Source organism: Doryrhamphus excisus, linkage group LG11 (genome assembly GCF_037039965.1).
Source record: "Doryrhamphus excisus strain RoL-2023G ecotype Guam linkage group LG11, RoL_Dexc_Guam_v1.1, whole genome shotgun sequence".
Taxonomy (NCBI): Eukaryota; Metazoa; Chordata; class Actinopteri; order Syngnathiformes; family Syngnathidae; genus Doryrhamphus; species Doryrhamphus excisus.
This window is the reverse complement of record NC_136367.1, coordinates 5,395,130-5,417,915: the sequence shown is the minus strand read 5'-3', so window position 1 is coordinate 5,417,915 and position 22,786 is coordinate 5,395,130. Positions and strand designations below refer to the sequence as shown.

General features: G+C 40.2%; 1 protein-coding gene across 1 annotated transcript in view; it reads right to left on the bottom strand.

Moving 5' to 3' along the window:
- lama2 (laminin, alpha 2) overlaps positions 1 to 22,786 on the bottom strand; it is a 173,404-nt gene that overhangs the window by 129,423 nt on the left and 21,195 nt on the right. The window contains exons 2-5 of the mRNA XM_078794556.1: positions 11,037 to 11,207; positions 10,818 to 10,930; positions 1,681 to 1,732; positions 1,318 to 1,508 (exon numbers count right to left, since the gene is read on the bottom strand). Coding sequence (XP_078650682.1) covers positions 1,318 to 1,508; positions 1,681 to 1,732; positions 10,818 to 10,930; positions 11,037 to 11,207 — 527 coding nt within the window. The remainder of the gene's footprint in view (positions 1 to 1,317; positions 1,509 to 1,680; positions 1,733 to 10,817; positions 10,931 to 11,036; positions 11,208 to 22,786) is intronic.

Below are 22,786 nucleotides of genomic sequence, written 5' to 3'. Positions count from 1 at the left end.
GAGCTTGTCAACCCATTGGAAATGGGTCATTATTGCTCAATATAACTGGCTGACTCACTGTGTCATCTTACAAAGGGCACTAAACTCATCACACAGCAACTTAACACCCAAAAGGTTTCCATTAATTAATTACTTCATTCATTTTCTACCGCTTTTCCTCACAAGGGTGCTGGAGCCTATCCCAGCTGTCTTCGGGCAAGAGTCAGGGTACACCCTGGACTGGGTCAAAAGGTTTCCATAATAAATATATAAAGTACATCACAGGGAGCCAAAAGAGCCCAGAGGGAGACTGATGTCAACGCAGCGCCGCTGCAGGCGGCATTGAATGCCTTGCTCATATGCAATGCATTATGGAAAAACTTTTAAAAGAGTCGCTTTTTCATTTTTAAACTTATATGAGTACATTCATTCATTCATTTTCTACCGCTTTTTCCTCACGAGGGTCGCAGGGGTGCTGGAGCCTATCCCAGCTGTCTTCGGGCGAGAGTCAGGGTACACCCTGGACTGGGTCAAAAGGTTTCCATAATAAATATATAAAGTACACCACAGGGAGCCAAAGGAGCCCATAGGGAGACTGATGTCAATGCAGCGCCGCTGCAGGCGGCATTGAATGCCTTGCTCATATGCAATGCATTATGAAAAAACTTTTAAAAGAGTTTTTCATTTTTAAACTTATATTAGTACACATTTGTTTATATTTCTCAAGTATAGCTTTGAGTGTTAAGTTGCTGTGTGATGAGTTCAGTATTATTTGTAAGATATATGTAATGACCTCCTGCGATTTCCAATTGGGTTGACAAGCTCGGCGTGATTGGCTGATGGTAATGAAAGCGCTACCGTTTCCTCACTGACTCACAAGCAGTACAGTATTTAAACAATAAGTAGCAGCAGCTTATACATTTTCAAATGCATTTGTTTACAGGTATCCTCAGCATCCATAAAAATGACATTCTTTGGACAGTAACTGGTATATTTTACTAAAAAATGACCAGTTCGTACCAAGTGAGTGCAACATACTGTAGGCTTTATTGTACCAACAGGACACAGAGTACTCAGCTAATGAATTCATGAGTAATTATTATCATTATTATTTCACTCGGATGCCTGCTTGTGTAACACTTTTAATAATAATTGCGCATTTGGGATAAATAGTAATTTTAATTGAATTGGATGATAATTGTTTTGTTTTTTAGCATAGTGCTGATTATTACACGTTTAAGTCCCGTTTCACCAGAAGTTTTAGTTGACTAAAAACTGTACAATTTGGAAAAAAAAGGGGGGGCGGTAGGAAAACAGATTATACTTGAACATCTTTACCTCTCCATTCTCCAAGGGGTGGATCTTAGAATAGAAGGATGTGCAGATAACTTCATCATCTCGAGTATACGATGGAGGTCCCGTCCTTGGATTAATGTTGAAGCGGGTCAGGCACTCCGTGTCTGTGATGGCGTAGTACTGCCAGGGTTCAAAGTCCACGCCATCTATCGAACGCTCCAAGATCCAGTTACCTGCAGACATATTTTTGATACGGATATGCATCTGACGCTTGTTGAACATGATGCTTTTAAAGCCAGCATCTAAAACATACGGTCCAAGTTTCATGTCATAATCAAAGCAAAATAGGGAACATCTGAAATGTGTGAGGCTGTTTAAATAGTAATGATGTCGCGGAACGCTTACCCGGGCGAGGCGAGTTGGCGGCCTTAATGATCACATAGGCGATCTGGAAAACCTGATAACATAAAGAAGATAAATGAGCGAAACCGACACACTTAAAAAGAAACATTTTTTTTGAAACGCACTTGTATTTAAATATGCACAGTGATCACTATATCTCACTCAAGCAAAGATGGCCGTCAGTTGTGCTTCTTAATGGACTATTTTCCGTACAAAACTGAGTCGACTGAACTGATGGAGGGGTTTGCTGAGATGAAATCAAAGTGCAAGGTTGACAAATGTGGTCATGTCTCACATAAGGATTGGGAATGATGGGCAAAATTCCCCCTGCTTTAAGTGCAGTTTTCCTTTAAGGTCCAAGTAGAATCTGTAGTATTTCTAACACTAATACCGGTAATACTTAAAACCTTTTGGGGAGGTTTTTGGTGGTGTGTTCCATTACGTGCATTAATGAGCTACCTCTTTTTATCTCTTTGTATATCTTTAGAATGCACAGAAAAGACAAATGTGGTCATGTCTCACATAAGGATTGGGAATGATGGGCAAAATTCCCCCTGCTTTAAGTGCAGTTTTCCTTTAAGGTCCAAGTAGAATCTGTAGTATTTCTAACACTAATACCGGTAATACTTAAAACCTTTTTGGGAGGTTTTTGGTGGTGTGTTCCATTACGTGCATTAATGAGCTACCTCTTTTTATCTCTTTGTATATCTTTAGAATGCACAGAAAAGACAAATGTGGTCATGTCTCACATAAGGATTGGGAATGATGGGCAAAATTCCCCCTGCTTTAAGTGCAGTTTTCCTTTAAGGTCCAAGTAGAATCTGTAGTATTTCTAACACTAATACCGGTAATACTTAAAACCTTTTTGGGAGGTTTTTGGTGGTGTGTTCCATTACGTGCATTAATGAGCTACCTCTTTTTATCTCTTTGTATATCTTTAGAATGCACAGAAAAGACAAATGTGGTCATGTCTCACATAAGGATTGGGAATGATGGGCAAAATCCCCCCCCCCCCCCAAAAAAAAGTGCAGTTTTCCTTTAAGGTCCAAGTAGAAGCTGTAGTACAGCGTACATCTACCACTGCTCACAAGTTGTACATTTATGTCGTTACCTTGCCACCTTGCCACCCGTAGTGTTTGTTTCTGTGTTGCGATCTGAAACCAGTACGCCCAGGAAGGACGTTCCGGTAATACTTAAAACCTTTTTGGGAGGTTTTTTGATGGTGTGTTCCATTACGTGCATTAATGAGCTACCTCTATTTATCTGTTTGTATAGCTTTAGAATGCATAGAAAAGACCAATGTGGTCCTATCTCACAGAAGGATCACTACATCTCACTCAAGCAAAGATGGCCGTTAGTTGTGCTTCTTAATGGACTATTTTCCGTACAAAACTGAGTCGACTGAACCGATGGAGGTGTTTGTTGAGATGAAATCAAAGTGCAAGGTTCCAGGTTTGATGCATGCTGTTAAAGCAACCTTCAGCTAAAGAGCTCTCCACATTTTCCGAGTTGAATGCAGTGACATTATATACATGTTTTAATAGCTAAAATTAAAACACACACACATAGAAGTGCATATTACCCTTGAGTGTTCGTTTCATGTTTTAAACGGCAAAAGTAGTCTAAGTGACGACAGTAAATGAGTCATGCATTGGTAGGCAGTTTCACGTTGCAGCCATCAGAGGAGCGACTGTGTGTGGCGACACGGTAGTAAGCTAATAGCAGCTCTGACAAAGAACACTTTGACATGCATTCACACCAAAGGTCGGGTATCGGGTGTATGCATTCAAGTCTATGGACGGACAAGGTTTCAAAAAGGGTTTGCTAAGAATCAGCTGTAACGTATCATAATGCCGCTACATGAAGTGTTTGTGTATTTGCTGTAAGCTATAACATCTGTTGGGTGATTTCCAATGCAAACTCATCATTTTTTGTTTGTTTATTTTCTCAGTAAATAGGTCGTGTTTAGCAGAAAACAAATTTCACTGACTGTAAATTGATAACTTTGAAATCATACAGGTAAAATATACAGCTACCACTGCTCACAAGTTGTACATTTATGTTGTTACCTTGCCACCCGTAGTGTCCGTTTCTATGTTGCGATCTGAAACCAGTGCACCCAGGAAGGACGTTCCGGTAATACCTAAAACCTTTTTGGGAGGTTGTGTTCCATTACGTGCATTAATGAGGTACCTCCTTTTATCTGTTTGTATATCTTTAGAATGCACAGAAAAGACAAATGTGGTCATGTCTCACATAAGGATTGGGAATGACGGGCAAAATCCCCCCCCAAAAAGTGCAGTTTTCCTTTAAGGTCCAAGTAGAAGCTGTAGTAATTCTACATTTGAACAAAGTTTTTGAAAATATCCAGCGTACCATCCATCTATCACTGCTCACAAGTTGTACATTTATGTCGTTACCTTGCCACCTTGCCACCCGTAGTGTTCGTTTCTATGTTACGTGAATTAATGAGCTACCTCTTTTTATCTGTTTTTATATCTTTAGAATGCATAGAAAAGGCAAACGTGGTCATGTCTCAAATAAGGATTGGGAATGATGGGCAAAATTCCCCCTGCCTTAAGTGCAGTTTTCCTTTAAGGTCCAAGTAGAAGCTGTAGTATTTATAATACTAATACCGGTAATACTTAAAACCTTTTTGGGAGGTTTTTGGTGGTGTGTTCCATTACGTGCATTAATGAGCTACCTCTTTTTATCTGTTTTTATATCTTTAGAATGCACAGAAAAGACAAACGTGGTCATGTCTCACATAAGGATTAGGAATGATGGGCAAAATTCCCCCCCTAAAAAGTGCAGTTTTCCTTTAAGGTCCAAGTAGAATCTGTAGTATTTTTACATTTGAACACAGTTACTCATTTGAGATGAAAACACGATGGCTGCATATAGCACTTGGGAAAAAAAATGATAGTAGTTCACTACTTCCTGGTTCGGCATCATGGGAGCTGTAGTTCTAGTAAGTAATGTTCCAATATACACCCCGAGGACCTATACATTGTTCAATAAGTGTGTGAGGCATCTTTAGGACTTAAACCCGGATTGTTTCCTGAGTGAACAATTGCAATTAAAGAGAGATGGGGGCTGAATCTCGTCTAATTTCTGAGAAGCACGGAGTGTTCTGTACTGTCATTTTTATGGCTTTATCAAGTAATCATGATTTCTCGCCATTCTCCGGTGGTCCAGAAATATTTCCTCCCACGAAAAGCAGGCTTCTCCAAGGTCCAACATCAGTGACATCTTACCTAACAAATGGACCATAAATCCTACAGACACACGTCAACAACGTCTCCCAAGGAGACCACAATGGCCGATTATTTGCTTGACATTCAACATATTCACATATTCACCATATTGTCTCTTTTGCCGATGGAAAGACAGAACAGAGCATATCTGGAGGTGCTTATTAAAAAGAAGAAAAAAGGCATTCCAAGATGAAATCATCTGTTCTTGTTTTTTTCCACCGATGCTATCTCAGGAACAGTTGCCGCTGACAACTAGGAAGTGTTCCTGTCTGGTTATGACAAGGGATTTATCGGCATGTAACATTTTACTACAGTCCTTATGTGTACATTATGAAAGCAAAAATATAGTCCTTGCCAGATTATTGAAGCATGGGAGCCAAATGAGCACTTAAAAAGGATTGTTGTGCAGATCCATCTGACCATGTAAGGTCTGTGTCCAGTGGATTTTTGGCTTTCCTGCCGTTAAAAAGGAATTCTGTGAGGGATTCATGGCGTCTCCATGAGGTTTGGAGGAACAGCTGGCGGTAAAGTATCACTGATGGACACATGCTACGATTTTTTTGGCTTGATACGTTGGAAAGGAACAGGAACTGGAATAAAAACCCAAAGTAGAAAAACAAAGAGACGTGGCGTTCAATTAAAAGAAAGAAGACAGGGTTCTGGGAGTTCTGGTATTTACAAAAAAACAAAAAAACATGACAGGCATGTTTAACCATGTCCAGTATCAGCCCCCGTAGCTGTCCACTCAGAGCGCGCTGCTCTGGTATCGTGCCCGAGAAAAAACCAATCAGAGAACAGCACACGAGCGTTTGTTTTGCTGCCGTCTGTGCTCTGTCAACATGTCAGCGGTTGACACTCCCGGCGAAAGACAAATAGGAAAAACAGCAAACAGAATATTAGAAATGGAACGTTTTATCACCATTAATGAGGAGGACACTCTTGAAATGATCGAAAAAAACTAAAAATGCAAATACAAGTCGGAAAACCAAGGGCGACTACAACTGCAAGAACGAACAAAGACTGGAAGTACTATTCCCCCGCCTGAGTTACACAAATACGTGTCTATGTTTATTGTAACGTCGTTGCCGACGCTATGGAAAGGACTATGATCGCTAACAAGCTTTTATTACACAACAATACTGGCTACTGTCGGCCGTAACCACGCCGTTGCAACCACCGCCAGCAACGCAACAGTGCTTCCTCAACACGACACGCCCCCACCCCTGGTGCATTCACAGTCACCCGGAACAGTCAGACACTCAAGAGCACAACATGTCAACATGAACACGTCAGAGTCGCTACATTATTTTATCAATCAGAAAAGAAAATGGGGATGAATACGAGCCTGATTCTCTCAAATCAAAATTCAACTCTCTGGCACGTTGCATGATGGAAAAACGAAAGTACGTCATAATAAGCTCATGATTAAATAGTATGTGATAATAACATCGACCTTCGGTCTCGGGCTGATACTGACACTTGGGGGCATGATACCTGGCCTGATACCAGACAAACCATGTGGAGCTGGTATGCAGGAGCCTTAAAAATGTACTATCACGTCAAGTGGAAATGTGCTAACATCTCACTGAACTAATAAAGAAGCTTTTGGCCCACTTCTAATCATGTGACTCATCCAACGTCTTCTCCTGCCAGACTTAGCACTAGCAAGAAAGTAGCAAATATTCGCTGGAGCCATCTTATCGCTCTGTTTGCACACAAAAAAATCTATTTGAATGCAGCAGTGTTATGGATGACAGCGTGCATGGGAAAATATGAAACTAAAATTGTGTTTTTATTTGGGGTGGGTTTCAAGAAGAAGAGCAAGACACAGAGAGATAGAGGCCTCCGGATAAAACAGATTAAAGAGGGAAATGTTCCGTGTGTGTGTGTGTGTGTGTGTGTGTGTGTGTGTGTGTGTGCAGAGGAAGACAAAACATCCATTTGAAATCCAATCTCCTTAAGTCCGTCTTTTGGGCTGCCAAAAGACACTAAAGGCATATAAAAATGTATATGTGCCAACACAGCTAGCCGCGTTGGAATTTGGCCTTAAGCTTTTAAATAGACTTTGTTCGATCACACACACACACACACACACACCAGATGCTGGAATCTCACACACATTTTTGCGTTGGTCCAGTTTGCTGTCAAACATTTGAGGCCAACGCCCCCTAACATAAAGTTCTCATTAAATTCTTCTCATTTAAAACGAATATGAAAATATCCATATTTTTCAGACAATAAATCGCTCTGGACTGCGACTCGCATCAGTCAAAAAATTAGTCACAAAGAGGAAGGACAATAATCGGAAAACGGCTGTGCTGAATTGTCATCAATAGCCACGTATACATGGACCCAAATATTCCAATTCCAGGTGAGCAATCGGCACTGGACTGTTGCGGAAAGTTTGTTTTTGATGCAAACTAAATTTCAAGACTGGACGAAGGAAAAACTCACATTACGGAGTTATTCCAACAAGTGAAAGAAAAACTCAAGGAAGTCGGTATCACGTGATGTTGATGTCTACTGCGTATGCGAAATTGACTATTCTGTTTGATTATAGCGGCGCATGTAGACACGAGATTGGAATATTCCGTTCCATGTATACCATTGCTTTCGGAAAGGTCATTCGGAAAGAGGAAAAAATACTAATTTAACACGGTTAATGACCATTTGATTGGTCCTGTCCTTCACAGAAGAGGTTTCATTCTCTGAATCATTTTTTGCTTATTTTTTAATTCGTAAAATAGATGCTCTGATATTTTTATGAACGATTCATGTATTCATGTATTCATGTATTTTCCATCTGAGAATGGCTTCCCCCTTCAAGTATGTATTGTTCTGCGGTTGCTGCCAAGAGGTCTGCAACCGCTAAACGAAAATATTTTACTGTGCAGTCAGTCAACACATTTCACATTCTACTTGAAGGTTCTTGAATGCACCATAGTGAATTTTATACAGTATATAACTTCCGCGTCCTGACTTAGTATTGAGTACCGATGCATATCTGATTCTAATTGATAATTTGCTACTTTTATTGCAAATGTTAGGAATTGTACATCACAAAACTACCAAATTAATGTGTTTGGTTATTTCCCAGGAAATGGTACTAACCTTAAAAACCATGATATAATTGAACCATACAAGGTCACATAATATTTTCTAGCTGAAAAATCATCTATTCTGAAAAAAAAAAATTAAAGACCTCATTTTGTGAGTCACATCTCTAGTATTCAGAAAGTGTGGATATTAAAAATGTTTTGACTGGCAGCTGCTTTCAGGATCCCAATTGCTCTGCAAATCCACCCCCCCCCCCACACACACACTTCCACCCCAATCAGCATATAGCCTGTACGTGATTAGACCGCGTCCATCAAAACCGTCCGTGAGTAAACCTGCCCGACATTTTTTCTTAATAACCGCAATTTACCTGAATTGCTGCAATGCTGAAACGTTGAATACCACACGAGGAGGCAAATAGCCCTTGGACTAGCAATTTCACAGCCTGCACGGGCGGGATGTTAATGTTAGCAGTCAGAGAAGATCGAGTCCCTCCTTGCTACACAATGCTTGAAGCCAAGTATTGCTATATATTCTCAAAGCACAATTATATGACATTAATAAAAGACTCGCTGTATTACAGCACTTTTATAAAGATGGCCGAAGCCCTCGTCATGCTCTTCTAAAAAAAAAACTAAAATACACGTTTAAGCAGCAGAAATGTTCACTTTCGTTTTGTTGTTTACATCACCTGCTGACCGCTAAAGTAGCCGGGGCTCCGTCATGACTGCCCCACAGACTATATTTGTCAAATTACTCGAAAACCATATTTTGACGCCCTGAATTTATGGTAATGGTTTAATTTCATTTGAACATGCATCAGATTACAATTGAATGCATCCCATAATCAGTTCACAGTTCCACATGTCCAAAAGGAGTAGGAAGAAGCAAAGCTTATTAAATCCTACCCCTCCATCTGGTACTTTTACAATCAGTAACTGTTACATTTGTTCACTTCCTGCTTTCCTAATATAGTTTAAGTTTTTGTTTTTCAATTGAATGCATCACATAATCAGTTCACAGTTCCACATGTCCAAAAGGAGTAGGAAGAAGCAAAGCTTATTAAATCCTACCCCTCCATCTGTAACTGTTACATTTGTTCACTTCCTGCTTTCTTAATCAAGTTTGGGTTTTTTTTGTTTTATTTTTTTCAATTTTATTTTTGAGGTGATATCTATATTTAAACCAACATGAACAATCACGTATTAGAAATACAAAACCATTCAACCATCAATGAGGAAAAAGTGGCGTTGCAAAAAGAAGACAATTGCAAATCAGCGTCGTCTCAGTCGGTGGTCGCCAAGAGTCAAAGTCTCCAGTATTAAAAAGCTTTTAAAGAATCGGTGCAAGACAAATGGAGCAAGATGATGGTTGTCGTGGATTGCCAAGCCTGCAGTCAACTGTTATAATCAATCTTCAATCAGTTCTCTGTGCATCTCTATGAAAGCTTGACTGGGACAAAGGAGGAAGGCGGGGGCCACCCAACAGGAAGGGTCACACTGCCCAAGTATGAGGAGTATGACCTGATTTTACAACTTCGGTGTCAGTTGTTTCACATGCTTCACATGCTTGATACTAAAGGGTAGCAGCTCAAGAAAGGATTTATACACGACCGATTCCGATACACGACTATGCACTGCAAGAACTAAAATACACGGGTACCTCAGTTTTTGTTCTGCATCAAAAAACCTAGTAAATTTTTCCTTTAAGAAATAATGTAAACATTTAAAATGGAATAATTGTACTTTTACATGCATTTACGCCCGAGACTTTTTTTTATCAGCACTCAGCACATTCTAAAAATACAAGAAAACTAAAAAATGTAACAGAAAAAATATATATTATAATATATTACTATAATATAACAATGTATTAATTATAAATTATGGTATTTATTCATTCATTTTCTACCGCTTATCCTCACGATGGTCGCGGGGGGGCTGGAGCCTATCCCAGCAGTCCCTGTAATGGTGGCCAGCCAATCACAGGGCACATATAGACAAACAACCATTCACACTCACATTCATACCTATGGACAATTTGGAGTCGCCAATTAACCTAGCATGTTTTTGGAATGTGGGAGGAAAACCGGAGTACCAGGAGAAAACCCACGCATGCACGGGGAGAACATGCAAACTCAACATAGAGATGGCCGAGGGTGGAATTGAACTCGGGTCTCCTAGCTGTGTCGCCTGCGCACTAACCACTTGCTATGCCGCATGTCCTCCAATGAACTGCTTTGCTCAGACACAATGCAGAAAGGGAAACTTCAAAACTCATATTGATACTTCATTGTGTTATTTTTAGGTCCAGTGTTAAGTTACTGTGTGAGGAGTTTAGTGTTTTTTGCAAGCATAAACATGGCTAAATAAACTAATAGACATAGACATGTTGTTTTTTTATAATAGACGTGTTTTTGAAATGTGGGAAGAAACCGGAGTACATGCAAACTCCACACAGAGATGGCCGAGGGTGGAATTGAACTCGGGTCTCCTAGCTGTGAGGTCTGCGCGCTAACCACACGACCGCCGTGCAGCCCGAAATGATGGTATTTGAAAGATAAATAAACATGAATTTTTGACTTATAAGATATTTTTTCTTACCAGACACTTATGTAAGAAAATGAAATGTATCCAACATTGGAAGAAAATATACTGATAATCAAAAACTGCATTTTTGACGTTGAGTTCAGGTATTTTATCTTGCTTAGCTTTTTACAGAGCGGTATAAAAAATGGATGGATGACGGAATGTAATGTAAAGCCAAACGCTGAGGTAATCATAAACCCACAACAGACAGTAGTGTGAAAGTAAAGGCGTACTCTACCTGTTTCAGGTCCAATGTTATGGTCACATAGTGATACTCCATTCCATTCTTGATGGAGGGACTTTGCCACCAACGGTTGGTCCCGTCGATGGCGTATTCTATGGGGTGCCGCTCTGTAAACATACGGAAACACAGCCGTCCTCTTCTATTCATTTGCCAAAGCTTTGTTCTACGTCTAATTAGAGAACATCAATGCTTGTACTGCGTTCGGCATCTTACCAAATGGTTTCACGCTGTTCTGATGGCAGACTCGACACTGAGGGTTTCTTACAGGCTGACCTGGCACGTGTTCTACTAGCTTGCAGAACATCTCCGGTTCCGACAGACCGCATGTCGCGTTGGTTGTTATATCCGCCATGGAGGCCAAGTTCAAAACTGCTGGGAATAATCCTGGAATAAACAAAACAAAGGCAATTAAATGCAGCTGTGAATGTGTTGGACTATCCAAGGATTGGGATATTTTATTATTGTATTCCAATCAAGACGTCAAAGAAGCGTTTTTCTTTCCCCTGATTGAACACTTTAGTAAGCACTATGAATCAGCAGATATCCAAGTCTGGACTGATGAAGTTCTATTGAAACAGGTGCAGGAGCACAAAAACATAAACAGACATGGGCTTGGAGTTGTAAAGAGACATGGATGAATGTGTGAACCAGAGGAAAAGTGGAGAAGTGTTTGAGTCCAGCTGAGCACAGCTGCTTGAGCAGATGTCAACATCGTCGTACTGTGAAGAGCGTCGAAGACATCCAAAACGGTCTTTTGTAAAAGTACTCCAATCAGTCAAATATGTTGCATCAGTGACAACTCGGTGCTACCGTTTTCGAAATCCGAAAACCTAGTACATTTTTCCTTTAAGAAATAATGTAAATTTAACTCATCTGTTTAACACAAAATATTTAAAATGGAATCATTATATTTTTACATGCATTAACGCCCAAGTTTTTTTTTTATCAGCACATTCTAAAAATACAAGAAAACTATATATATAATAAAAATATATATAATAATAGATATTTTATGATTATGGTATAAGACAATAATGTGAAAAAATATATATAATATATGTATATATATATATATAATATTTATTATATATAAAATATGTATAATATAAAATATAATAATATATAACATAATATAATTTTTTTTTTAATATGTCGCATCAGTGACAACTCGGTGCTACCGTTTTTTCAGCTGCGGTTCGGATTTCAGATACACTGAATGTCATCCACACAATGACTTTTTGCCTTCAGTCCTAAAATTCACACACACACACACACACACACATTATTGTCTTATGCCATAATCCTAAAGTTGAAGCAAACACTGGTACAAGTTGATGAACCAGACAGGAGTGCGACATGCCATTGGCTGAATACAGGCAATAGAAAACAAGAGGCGAGAGGCGGGGTACACCCTGGACTGGTGGCAAGCCAATCACAGGGCACATATAGACAAACAACCATTCACACTCACATTCATACCTATGGACAATTTGGAGTGGCCAATTAACCTAGCATGTTTTTGGAATGTGGGAGGAAACCGGAGTACCCGGAGAAAACCCACGCATGCACGGGGAGAACATGCAAACTCCACACAGAGATGGCCGAGGGTGGAATTGAACTCGGGTCTCCTAGCTGTGTCGCCTGCGCACTAACCACTTGCTATGCCGCATGTCCTCCAATGAACTGCTTTGCTCAGACACAATGCAGAATGGGGAAACTTCAAAACTCATATTGGTACTTCATTGTGTTATTTTTAGGTCCAGTGTTAAGTTACTGTGTGATGAGTTTAGTGGGTTTTTTTTTACAAGCATAAGCATGGCTACATGAAAACATGCGAACATGCAAACTCCACACGGATATGGTCGAGGGTGGAATTGAACTCTGGTCTCCTAGCTGATCAGAGTTCGGAGATCGGAGTTCAGATACACAGAATGTCATCCACACAACGACTTTTTGCCTTCAGTCCTAAACTTCACACACACACACACAATTGTGTTATGCCATAATCCTAAAAGTTGAAGCAAACACTGGTACAAGTTGATGAACCAGACAGGAGTGCGTCATGCCATTGGCTGAATACAGACAATAGAAAACAAGACATCAGCGTAGTGGAGCTCAATCTACATTAAAGCCAAAATGTCCCCAAGGTTTCTTTATTACATGGTGAAAGGAAACAGTGTTTGTTTTTTGCTGTCACGGGAGAAGATGAGTCTTCATATTGTGTGTTCGCGCTCCGAGGTGTGTGTGCGTGTGTGATGGATGTGTTATTGTGGAGTTTTGGGGCTAGATGTAAGCATGATGGAATAAAGAGGAGGTTGAAAAGGACGGGATCATCTCTCTCTGCACCTCCCCCTCCATCCGCCCCTCCATCCTGAGCACTTCGGCGTTACGGGCTGGAGGAAAATATGGAGAGATTGATGAAGACGACGAGATGGATGGGAAGGATTTTCCGAGAACGATAGAGTGTTGTTTAAAAGGGTCAGGGCCGGGAGAGGAATGACGGATGAGACGACTATAATTCTCTATCCTCACGCCGACGTACGCACATATGGAGGATGGGAAGGCATCTACATACAAAGTCGTGTGCAAGCGGAAATGTAGACACAAAAACCACAAGGGTGATTTTACTACGACGTGATCATACAGTATCATATATTATATATTATTATATTATATCATATATTATATCATATATTATTCAGGAAAAAGTACAGTCTCCAAAGTAGAATACAAGCCATTGTGGATGCTCATAGGGATTGTTATACATGTCAGCCCGCCACAAATTCATTTAGACCGCCACATAAACACATGATAATGCACCTGATCGGACAGAAAAAAAGACCACGGATTATTGAAAGGTGCCCTGTGATTGGCTGGCGACCAGTCCAGGGTGTACCCCGCCTCTCGCACGAAGACAGCTGTGATAGGCTCCAGCACCCCCTGCGACCCTCGTGAGGATAAGCGGTAGAAAATGAATGAATGAATTATTGAAGGGATGGCTGTTGCCAACTAAAACCTCTCGCCCGAAGAAAGCTGGGATAGGCTCCAGCATCCACTGTAACCTTTGTGAGGATAAGCGGTAGAAAATGAATGAATTAATTATTGAAGGGATCACTTTTGCCAACTAATCAAACCTCTTGCCCAAAGACAGCTGGGATAGGCTCTGGCAACCCCCCTCCCCGACCCTCGTGAGGATAAGCGGTAGAAAATGAATGAATTAATTATTGAAGGGATCCCTGTTGAACCTCTCGCCCGAAGACAGCTGGGATAGGCTCCAGCACCCACTGTAACCCTTGTTAGGATAAGTGGTAGAAAATGAATGAATGACTTATTGAAGGGATCCCTGTTGACAACTAATCAAACCTCTCGCCCAAAGACAGCTGGGATAGGCTCCAGCACCCACTGTAACCTTCGTGATGATAAGCGGTAGAAAATGGATGAATTAATTATTGAAGGGATCCCTGTTGAACCTCTCGCCCGAAGACAGCTGGGATAGGCTCCAGCACCCACTGTAACCCTTGTTAGGATAAGTGGTAGAAAATGAATGAATGACTTATTGAAGGGATGACTGTTGCCAACTAATCAAACCTCTCGCCCGAAGACAGCTGGGATAGGCTCCAGCACCACCCACTACCCTCGTGAGGATAAGCGGTAGAAAATGGATGAATGAATTATTGAAGGGATCCCTGTTGCCAACTAATCAAACCTCTCGTCCGAAGACAGCTGGGATAGGCTCCAGCATACCCATATGAAAAATGGATGGATGGGAAAAGTTGATTGGGTTAAATTATGTTTTGGACCTTCTAGAAAGGATTAATGACTCCAACTAAGGTTCCACTGTGTTTCTGATTCTATGGTCATCATCACACTCACAAAAAAACTCAATTAAAAGTCACTTTGGATTTTCACTACACAAGTAAACCTTTGGTTACATGTTGTATGACTTTAGGGGCATTCAATGCTGGGGGGGGGGGTTCACACTGCAAAACGGTCAGACAGATTTATTAATTTGCTTATTATTGTCAATGCTCAGAATATATTAATTTCCCATTGGGTAAAACTCCAACTATATTTTTGAAGCTATTTCGGTAGCTCACCAACGGCTGCCTGGGACACTATCTGTAAAACAAAAACAGAACAAAAATAATTTCCTGTTCCTAAAGGACAAGACAATCACCCGGAGATACTTCCACAGATATGGCAGAGCTTAAAGAAAACAAAGCATTATCTGAATAAATAGACTGAGCATCAAGGATTATAGGTGGAACAAGTTTTCAATAATTTACCTGTTTAATTAAATGATGCTGTTGATAACATGTGCTGTAGCCATTTCAAGGTGGAGCTAATTAAATCAAGATCATAGAGAAGAAGTTTTTTTTTTTCAGTGACCAAAGTTGCCTGAAAATAAAACGAAGACCATGCTAATACGACGGAATCAATATTTGTTTATCGTTAAGGTACAAAGAACACCGCTGATGTTACCCACGCAAAGATATGTGCAAACATGCAAACCTCTGATCTCCGCATGCTAATGTCCAATCATTTGGCCTGGATCCTAACCAGAGCGGAGGGGAGGCAGATGAATGCAAACATCTGAAGGCTGAGGAGCAAGGTCATTTACATGAGATGGAGGCACGAGCGTCAGTACTGGCGTATAACGTATACGCGGAAAGAAAACAACATAACGGCTCCTTTCAACGTGGTCTCCAGGGAATCGTGCATAAATGCAGGATACGGATGCATCATGGAAGTTTTTTTTTTTTTTTGATGATCGAGCAAAATGTGCAAAAAATCTGCCAATCTTGGCACCAATTTGGTCGAAAGGAGTATGGAGTCAGTGCGGTTTGACATACTAATGATAAACTAATGCAATCCCAGTAATCCATCCCTAATATTCCTATACACCAGCATCAGACAAAATATCATATTGTGTCTGAAGCACACAAGCTGCTTGCTCTGTTCCGTAATAGAAAACATCCAGTCGCTTCATTAAATCCCTGCAGCCAAGTGAACACAGCACGACTCATTAATATCGTGCATCATTGCTACATTTATTCTTTATAACTAGCGTTGCATGTTTTATTCATGAGGTGTAATAAGGTACAAATACAGTGGTAGAACAGCTGGTACCATCAGATTACAGTCATGATCTAAAGGTTCAGAAAAAAAGATAAAAGCCTCAATTATAAAATCCATTACCCTCCACCATATTTCAATTACCCTGATACAATGAACGGACAAAATCATACAATGTGTTCCAAAGGCTACTGACTTCGGGGTGGGTCGCTGTACTTTGTACTACACAATAAAGTGACTATTGTTGTCATATTTCAGTGTGGCAAGCGTAAATAAGTGCCTGGATGCGATGTCAGGCCACCATGGCTACTTTATGCTTGTTAAGAAGCCATAGCTTTTCAGTATGTGGAATCAAACTATGGAATGGATTGAGTAAGGAAATCAAACAATGCACAACGATGAGCCAATTCAAGAAACAATACAAGCAGTTGATGTTTGCTAAATACAAGGATGAAGAGTCTTGAACCAGTCATGATGTGCTATATATATCACTATATTGACACTTACTATGGTACACATTATGTCATTGGATGCTCATATCAACTCATACTTAAAAATAATAAAAAAAAACAAATGAAAAAAACAAATGAAAAAAATAAATAATAAATAATAAATAATAAATAACTTAAACTATATTTAACTATATTAGGAAAGCAGGAAGTGAACAAATGTAACAGTTACTGATTGTAAAAGTACCAGATGGAGGGGTAGGATTTAATAAGCTTTGCTTCTTCCTACTCCTTTTGGACATGTGGAACTGTGAACTGATTATGGGATGCACGCAATTGTAATCTGATGCATGTTCAAATGAAATAAAACCATTACCATTACCATGCTCTATGTATAAGATCTCAGTTGTGACTACCTTGGGTAAAATGTGTATTATTATAGGGTATATAAGTACAATTAATCCCAGCACATTCACAAATATGTACATTTTGGTCCAAATTTTTTTTCCTCCAAAAACACGCAATTTTTACAATTACAATTGTTGAGAAATCCAACAATTTTTACATGTTTATGTTCCTACGTTTCATTGGTTTTCGTCAAGCCTTGAAATTTTACACTTTGTTCAATAGTCCTTGAACGCACCATAGTTGCTGTGGAACGCAAAAGTCAAATTGGCAAACCATGGGGAGAACATGCTAACTCTACAGAGAGATACCCAGGCGGGGAATCGAACGCACATGCTAACTTTTCGGCCACCGTGCAGCCATGTAAACATTATATGGTGTCCAATCATCATGACTGTTATCACTGAGGTTTTATTTGCTACTATTTTCCGTCTAACATTGTACAGTTTTTACATGTTTTTTTTTATGATGTGAGTTTTGCGTGCACCTCAATTTTGAAATTTGGACTCCATTGTTAGGTTTTAGTCAGCAGGATCAAAGAATGTGTCATGTAACTTCTCCACCATTAGTTCTTTTATTTTAACTTTTCGTTACATTTGTCTCTCTGGCTTATTCCACTGCATATCCGGTGGTCGCTCGAACCTCGAAGGCTTTTAGAAGAAATGAAACCTAAGTCAACATCCTCCTCTCTCTATGACTTCCTGCACCGGCAACACTTCCAAGTCAGAAATTGAAGCTCCAAAATGAAAACCTCCAGCAAACAGTCGGCTCTCCTTGAAATACAGCCATTAATTATTTACTATACAAACAAAATAAAGAGCGAGAGCACATGTGAAAGAGCGGTGGAATGAGTGTGGGCGGATCAGAAAGGTCAGAATATTTCCCTGTCCCACTTCCCATCCATGTTTTTTTTTCTTCCCCAAGTACATTTCATTCCATTGACTCACACTTCATGTCCCTTGCACCCCGCCATCCCACGTTAGATCGTTATACGTGATTAGCATAGTAATGATGATTACTATGTATTCAGATACAGTACCAGGCAAAAGTTTGTCATTGTGTAGCATACTGTGACTGCTAAAGACAAACGTGGGTGATCTGGATCTGTTTTGCTTTTTGTGATACGGGCAAACCTCGGTTTTCGAACACGACAGTTTTGGTATGATTAGTTTTTTTCGCTAAAAATATTTACCAAAATTTTACCACGGTTTTCGTAGAATATACCAGGAATAACCTAATCCATTTGCAGAGTACTGTATCATTCCACGAAATCCTTTGGCTATAAGAAGTAGCCTACGTTTTTCATGACTTGCGGTCTGATGACCTCAACTATCTTGTTTACATCTGCGTTCCACAGCGGAAGATAATGCGAGCGTCACAAGAATGGACAGAAAACAGCGCACAGGGATATATACGTACGCACAAGTACACAAGTTTGGGATCACTTGTAAATTTTTGGGCCAGTCTGAGATATGGCTTTTTCTTGGCAATCCTGCCATGAAGTCCAGCATCCTAAAGTCGCCGCTTCACTGTTGATACCGACACTGGTGATACTGGTGTTTGATGGGTATTTGATTATTTAGTACAGCTGCCAGGTGACGACCTGTGAGGCGTCTTTGTCTTAAACTACACACGTTTTTCTGTCCTTGTTAGACCCAGTTTGTGCTGCTGTCTGAAAGGATTAGTTAACAGCATGGTAAGAGATTTTAGTTTTAGTTTAGATTTTTAGATGGCTTTTCTAATAATCTATTAGCCTTAAACTACACACGTTTTTCTGTCCTTGTTAGACCCAGTTTGTGCTGCTCTCTGAAGGGAGTAGTTAACAGCATGGTAAGAGATTTCAGTTTTAGTTTAGATTTTTAGATGGCTTTTCCAATAATCTATTAGCCTTATAAAATGATGAACTTGGATTAGCAGCCATACCAGGAGATTGATGCAGAGGACTGACAATTGTTGATAGTAGGCCTCTATGCAAAAATTTACATCCTTTTTTGAAAATCATCTGATTCATTTTCATTGTTTGTGAAATTCATACAAATGTTTGTGAAATGGAAAAAAAAAATTCATGAAATGCATGAAAATGTGTTTTTCTTTGGAAAACAAAGGAATTTGCAAGTGATCCCAAACTTTTGAGCGGTAGTGTATATAACGATATCTAGCAATTTGTGAGGTCTGATTTTTTTCCATGGAGGCATTTTTGTGATGCAACCGTATTACTCTTTTGAACGCATATTGTTTTCAGAGGAGACCTATTGTGCTTTGTCCATTTTCTGACCTATAAATGGAGTTAGAATGTTGTATTCTTGTATCAAACCTAGCCAAAGTCAGGTTTGGAAGTGAGATTTACATTTGTATGACAGTTAAGAAGGTTAAATGTTACTTTAATTTCCAATATTGTTGAATATATTTCTTTTCTAAATATAAGAAATACCAAATAAACACATGGTAACATTGTCATCTGCATATGCATTCTCATTTTGTGTGTTTGGGGTGGGACGGATCTGAGTAAATGCTGTCCTCTTCCAGACGGTCATAAAATCAGACTAAACAGGAAAACCACCAAGTTATAGACAGTTAATCCCCCCCCCCCCAACCCCGACACACACACACAAGTAGGAGTCGATGCCCTATGGGTCTCTTAGCAGTTAAATTCATGTTGCAGACAAGAATGCAAGTCAATGACCGAAGCTACGGACTTTAAAACAAGTAGAAAATGAAGAAAAGCATGACCAATCCATCAAATACCTAATTTCATTCAGTATTGGGAAAACCTTTATGGAAAAATCTGCTCTAATCTTTAAAAAATGAAGCAGAGCACCAGTGTTTATGCGCAATTACTCCTGGGTAAGTGGTTGGAGTGATTTAACCCAGCTCAGGACAGCAAGTAGTAAATCTATCAGGCGATGTTACGACTGCTCCCTGTGTTGCACACACACACAGAAAGACACACACTCACACACTCGAAGAGAGAGAGAGCGTACCTGACGATGCAATGATGAGGACATTGTTAAATCATCCCAAAGCACCTCGGAGATACACATGTATGATTTAAAACGGAATTCATCTGCGCTAGCCTTGCTGGGCACTTACTCAACCATCAACCGAGGCTACAACACACACACACACACACATGTACAGATACACAAACAAACACACACACGTCCACTGTCTGGGGGGGATAAGGGGGAATATGTCGGGCTCGGTAATGAAAACATGCCAGTGAGTAGATTTACAGGAGAGAGCAACTTGATCTCTGCCCCCCAGTAAAGATTTATTACGGGTGAAGAATCTAATCTCCTCATAGCTAACAGTACAACCGCTACGTCCCGCTCGCCAGGCCAGCGCTTACGTAGCACAGGCAAAAGAATGACAATATCACTTTTGGCTTTTATCTCGAACTCAGCACAGCGCCGATTGCTCCGGAGTCAACTTCAATGTCTTCGCTGGCGGTGAAGTCACGCCGAAACTGCAAGGTTTATGTGCAACGCTCAATGTTCTGCTAGTATGAACTTGACCTTGCTGTATGGAGACCAGGCACTTCAAAGGTGTTTAGGGTCGTAACAAATCCATGATCAGAACTAAGGATCGACTGATACATCGGCCGGCCGATATATCGGGCCGTTATTTGGGTTTTCGGCCGATACGCGCGTGGGTTCGCCGATGTATTTTTCCACCGCATTTTACAGTCAGAGGATCCCGCAACACATGTAGTCGCGGTGCCCCGCCCCCACTGTTGAGTCATGGTTGAATATTTATTCCTTTTAAAGTTGATAATGCCGTTTAAATGTGTGTTTAAGAAAGCTGAATCCTACTGTGTTCAGTGTTTACATTTCAATAAATATTTCTTTAAACATGAGACCTGGAATTATAGGTTATCACATGGTTTGTCTGGTATCAGGCAACTCGACCTTCGGTCTCGGGCTGATACTGACACTTGGGGGCATGATACTGGGCCTGATACCAGACAAACCATGTGATGATCTTATTATCACATACTACAGTATTAATTGGCCCTGTACCCTAGAAACCGCCCATGAACGATACGGGAAAAGGCCGAAATGATACTGTGTCAAAGCCCAGGGCAGTGATACTGATAAAATATAGAGTTAAACCATGTCCAGTATCAGCCCCCGTAGCTGTCCACTCAGAGCGCGCTGCTCTAGTATCGTGCCTGTGAAACAACCAGAGAACAGCACACAAGTGCTTAGTGCCTAGTGCTTCTCCAGTCACCAAAAAACCCAAACTTGATTAATGAAACTTTAATTGTCAGACATTGATAAGATAAGACTGTTGATAAAATATTATTGTTGAAATATTTTTGCAATTGTTGTGTTTACACTGTTTAGATATAATACATGTAATAAACTCAACATTTTCTGGAAACAAAATGGTCTTTTGATTAAATAGTACGTGATAATAAGCTCATGATTAAATAGTATGTGATAATAAGATCATCACATGGTTTGTCTGGTATCAGGCCCAGTATCATGCCCCGCGTGCCAGGATCAGCCCGAGACCGAAGGGCTGAATCCTACTGTGTTCAGTGTTTACATTTCAATAAATATTTGTTTAAACATGAGACCTGTAATATTTGTTATCACATACTACAGTATTAATTGGTCTTTTGATTAAATAGTCTTTTGATTAAAATAGTACGTGATAATAAGCTCATGATTAAATAGTATGTGATAATAAGATCATCACATGGTTTGTCTGGTATCAGGCCCAGTATCATGCCCCTGCGTGCCAGTATAGTACATGATAATAAACTCATGATTAAATAGTATGTGATAATAAGATCATCACATGGTTTGTCTGGTATCAGGCCCTGTGTCATGCCCCCACTCGACACCTGGCCTGATACTGACACCTGGCCTGATACCAGACAAACCATGTGATAACCTATAATTATCATGGTCATTTTTTTCATGTAAATTGAGGGAGCAAAAGGAGTATCGGCCACAAATATCGGCCAAAGCAAAATCGGCCATCGGCTAAGGGTGATGGAAAAAAATCAATATCGGCCCCAAAAAAAACATATCAGTCGATCCCTAATCAGAACCCCTTGAGGTCTATTTCATGGTAAAATCCAGAACTTCAATTGGGACAAAAGAAAAAAACGTCACGTTTGCATGGCGGACCGAGTGACACGAGGTGTCTTTACGAGATCATTTGTGTTTTTGGTGCGGTCAGCCTGAATGAGTGCATTTTGTATTTGTCAGGTCGGGAAATAACATCATTTTTTTTTTTTAGATGCGGCCAGCGCAGTCACAAGGGGTTGTGGGTAATTGGAAATCCAGATGGACGTGCATGAGCTTTGCGGTGGACAGAGTTACCGGGGAGACCAAACAGAACAAACAGGCAGCAACGTTAATAGCGTTCATTTCTGCTTTTGCAGCTCTCGTCTCTTCTTTACTTTTCTCATTCTCCGACTTCCCGGTCTCATTTTTTTTTGGTGTGCATTCACTTGACTTATGAACAACATATAAAACAGTCAAGTGCACAATTGACTAAAGAATTGAGTGGTAAAGTCCATGGGGTACAATCAGCCAAGTATGTAGAGAAGAACGAGGTAGTAATCATGCGGACTATCGACTGTCCATCCGCACAAACGCAGTCAATCTCCGAAAGGGAAGAAGTATCTCTCTCTACGCAGCATTCCTTGAAAAGACTTATTGGGTTTGCAACGCGATTCGTCTCTGTTAGCTGACACTTTGGTGTCTGCAACTGGAAAATCAAACAATTAACTTCGACAACTGAATGTGGCAAAGTTAGCTTCAGGACTGTATAATAATTAGCTAGCACTGACGCAACATGGTTGGTGCGCCCATAAGGAAACACAATAATAATACGAGGCAGGCTCAGTACGATAAAAATCATACAGGTTGGCAGGTCTACTTGAGAAGCACATCTTTAAGTGAACGCAACAATGAGTACAAGTCTTCCGTGAGAGGAGAAGAGGGGGGGATACTGTCCAATGCTTTTAATGCTGAGCTCTCACACAGCGTTAAAAAGATGGCTATTGATCACGAC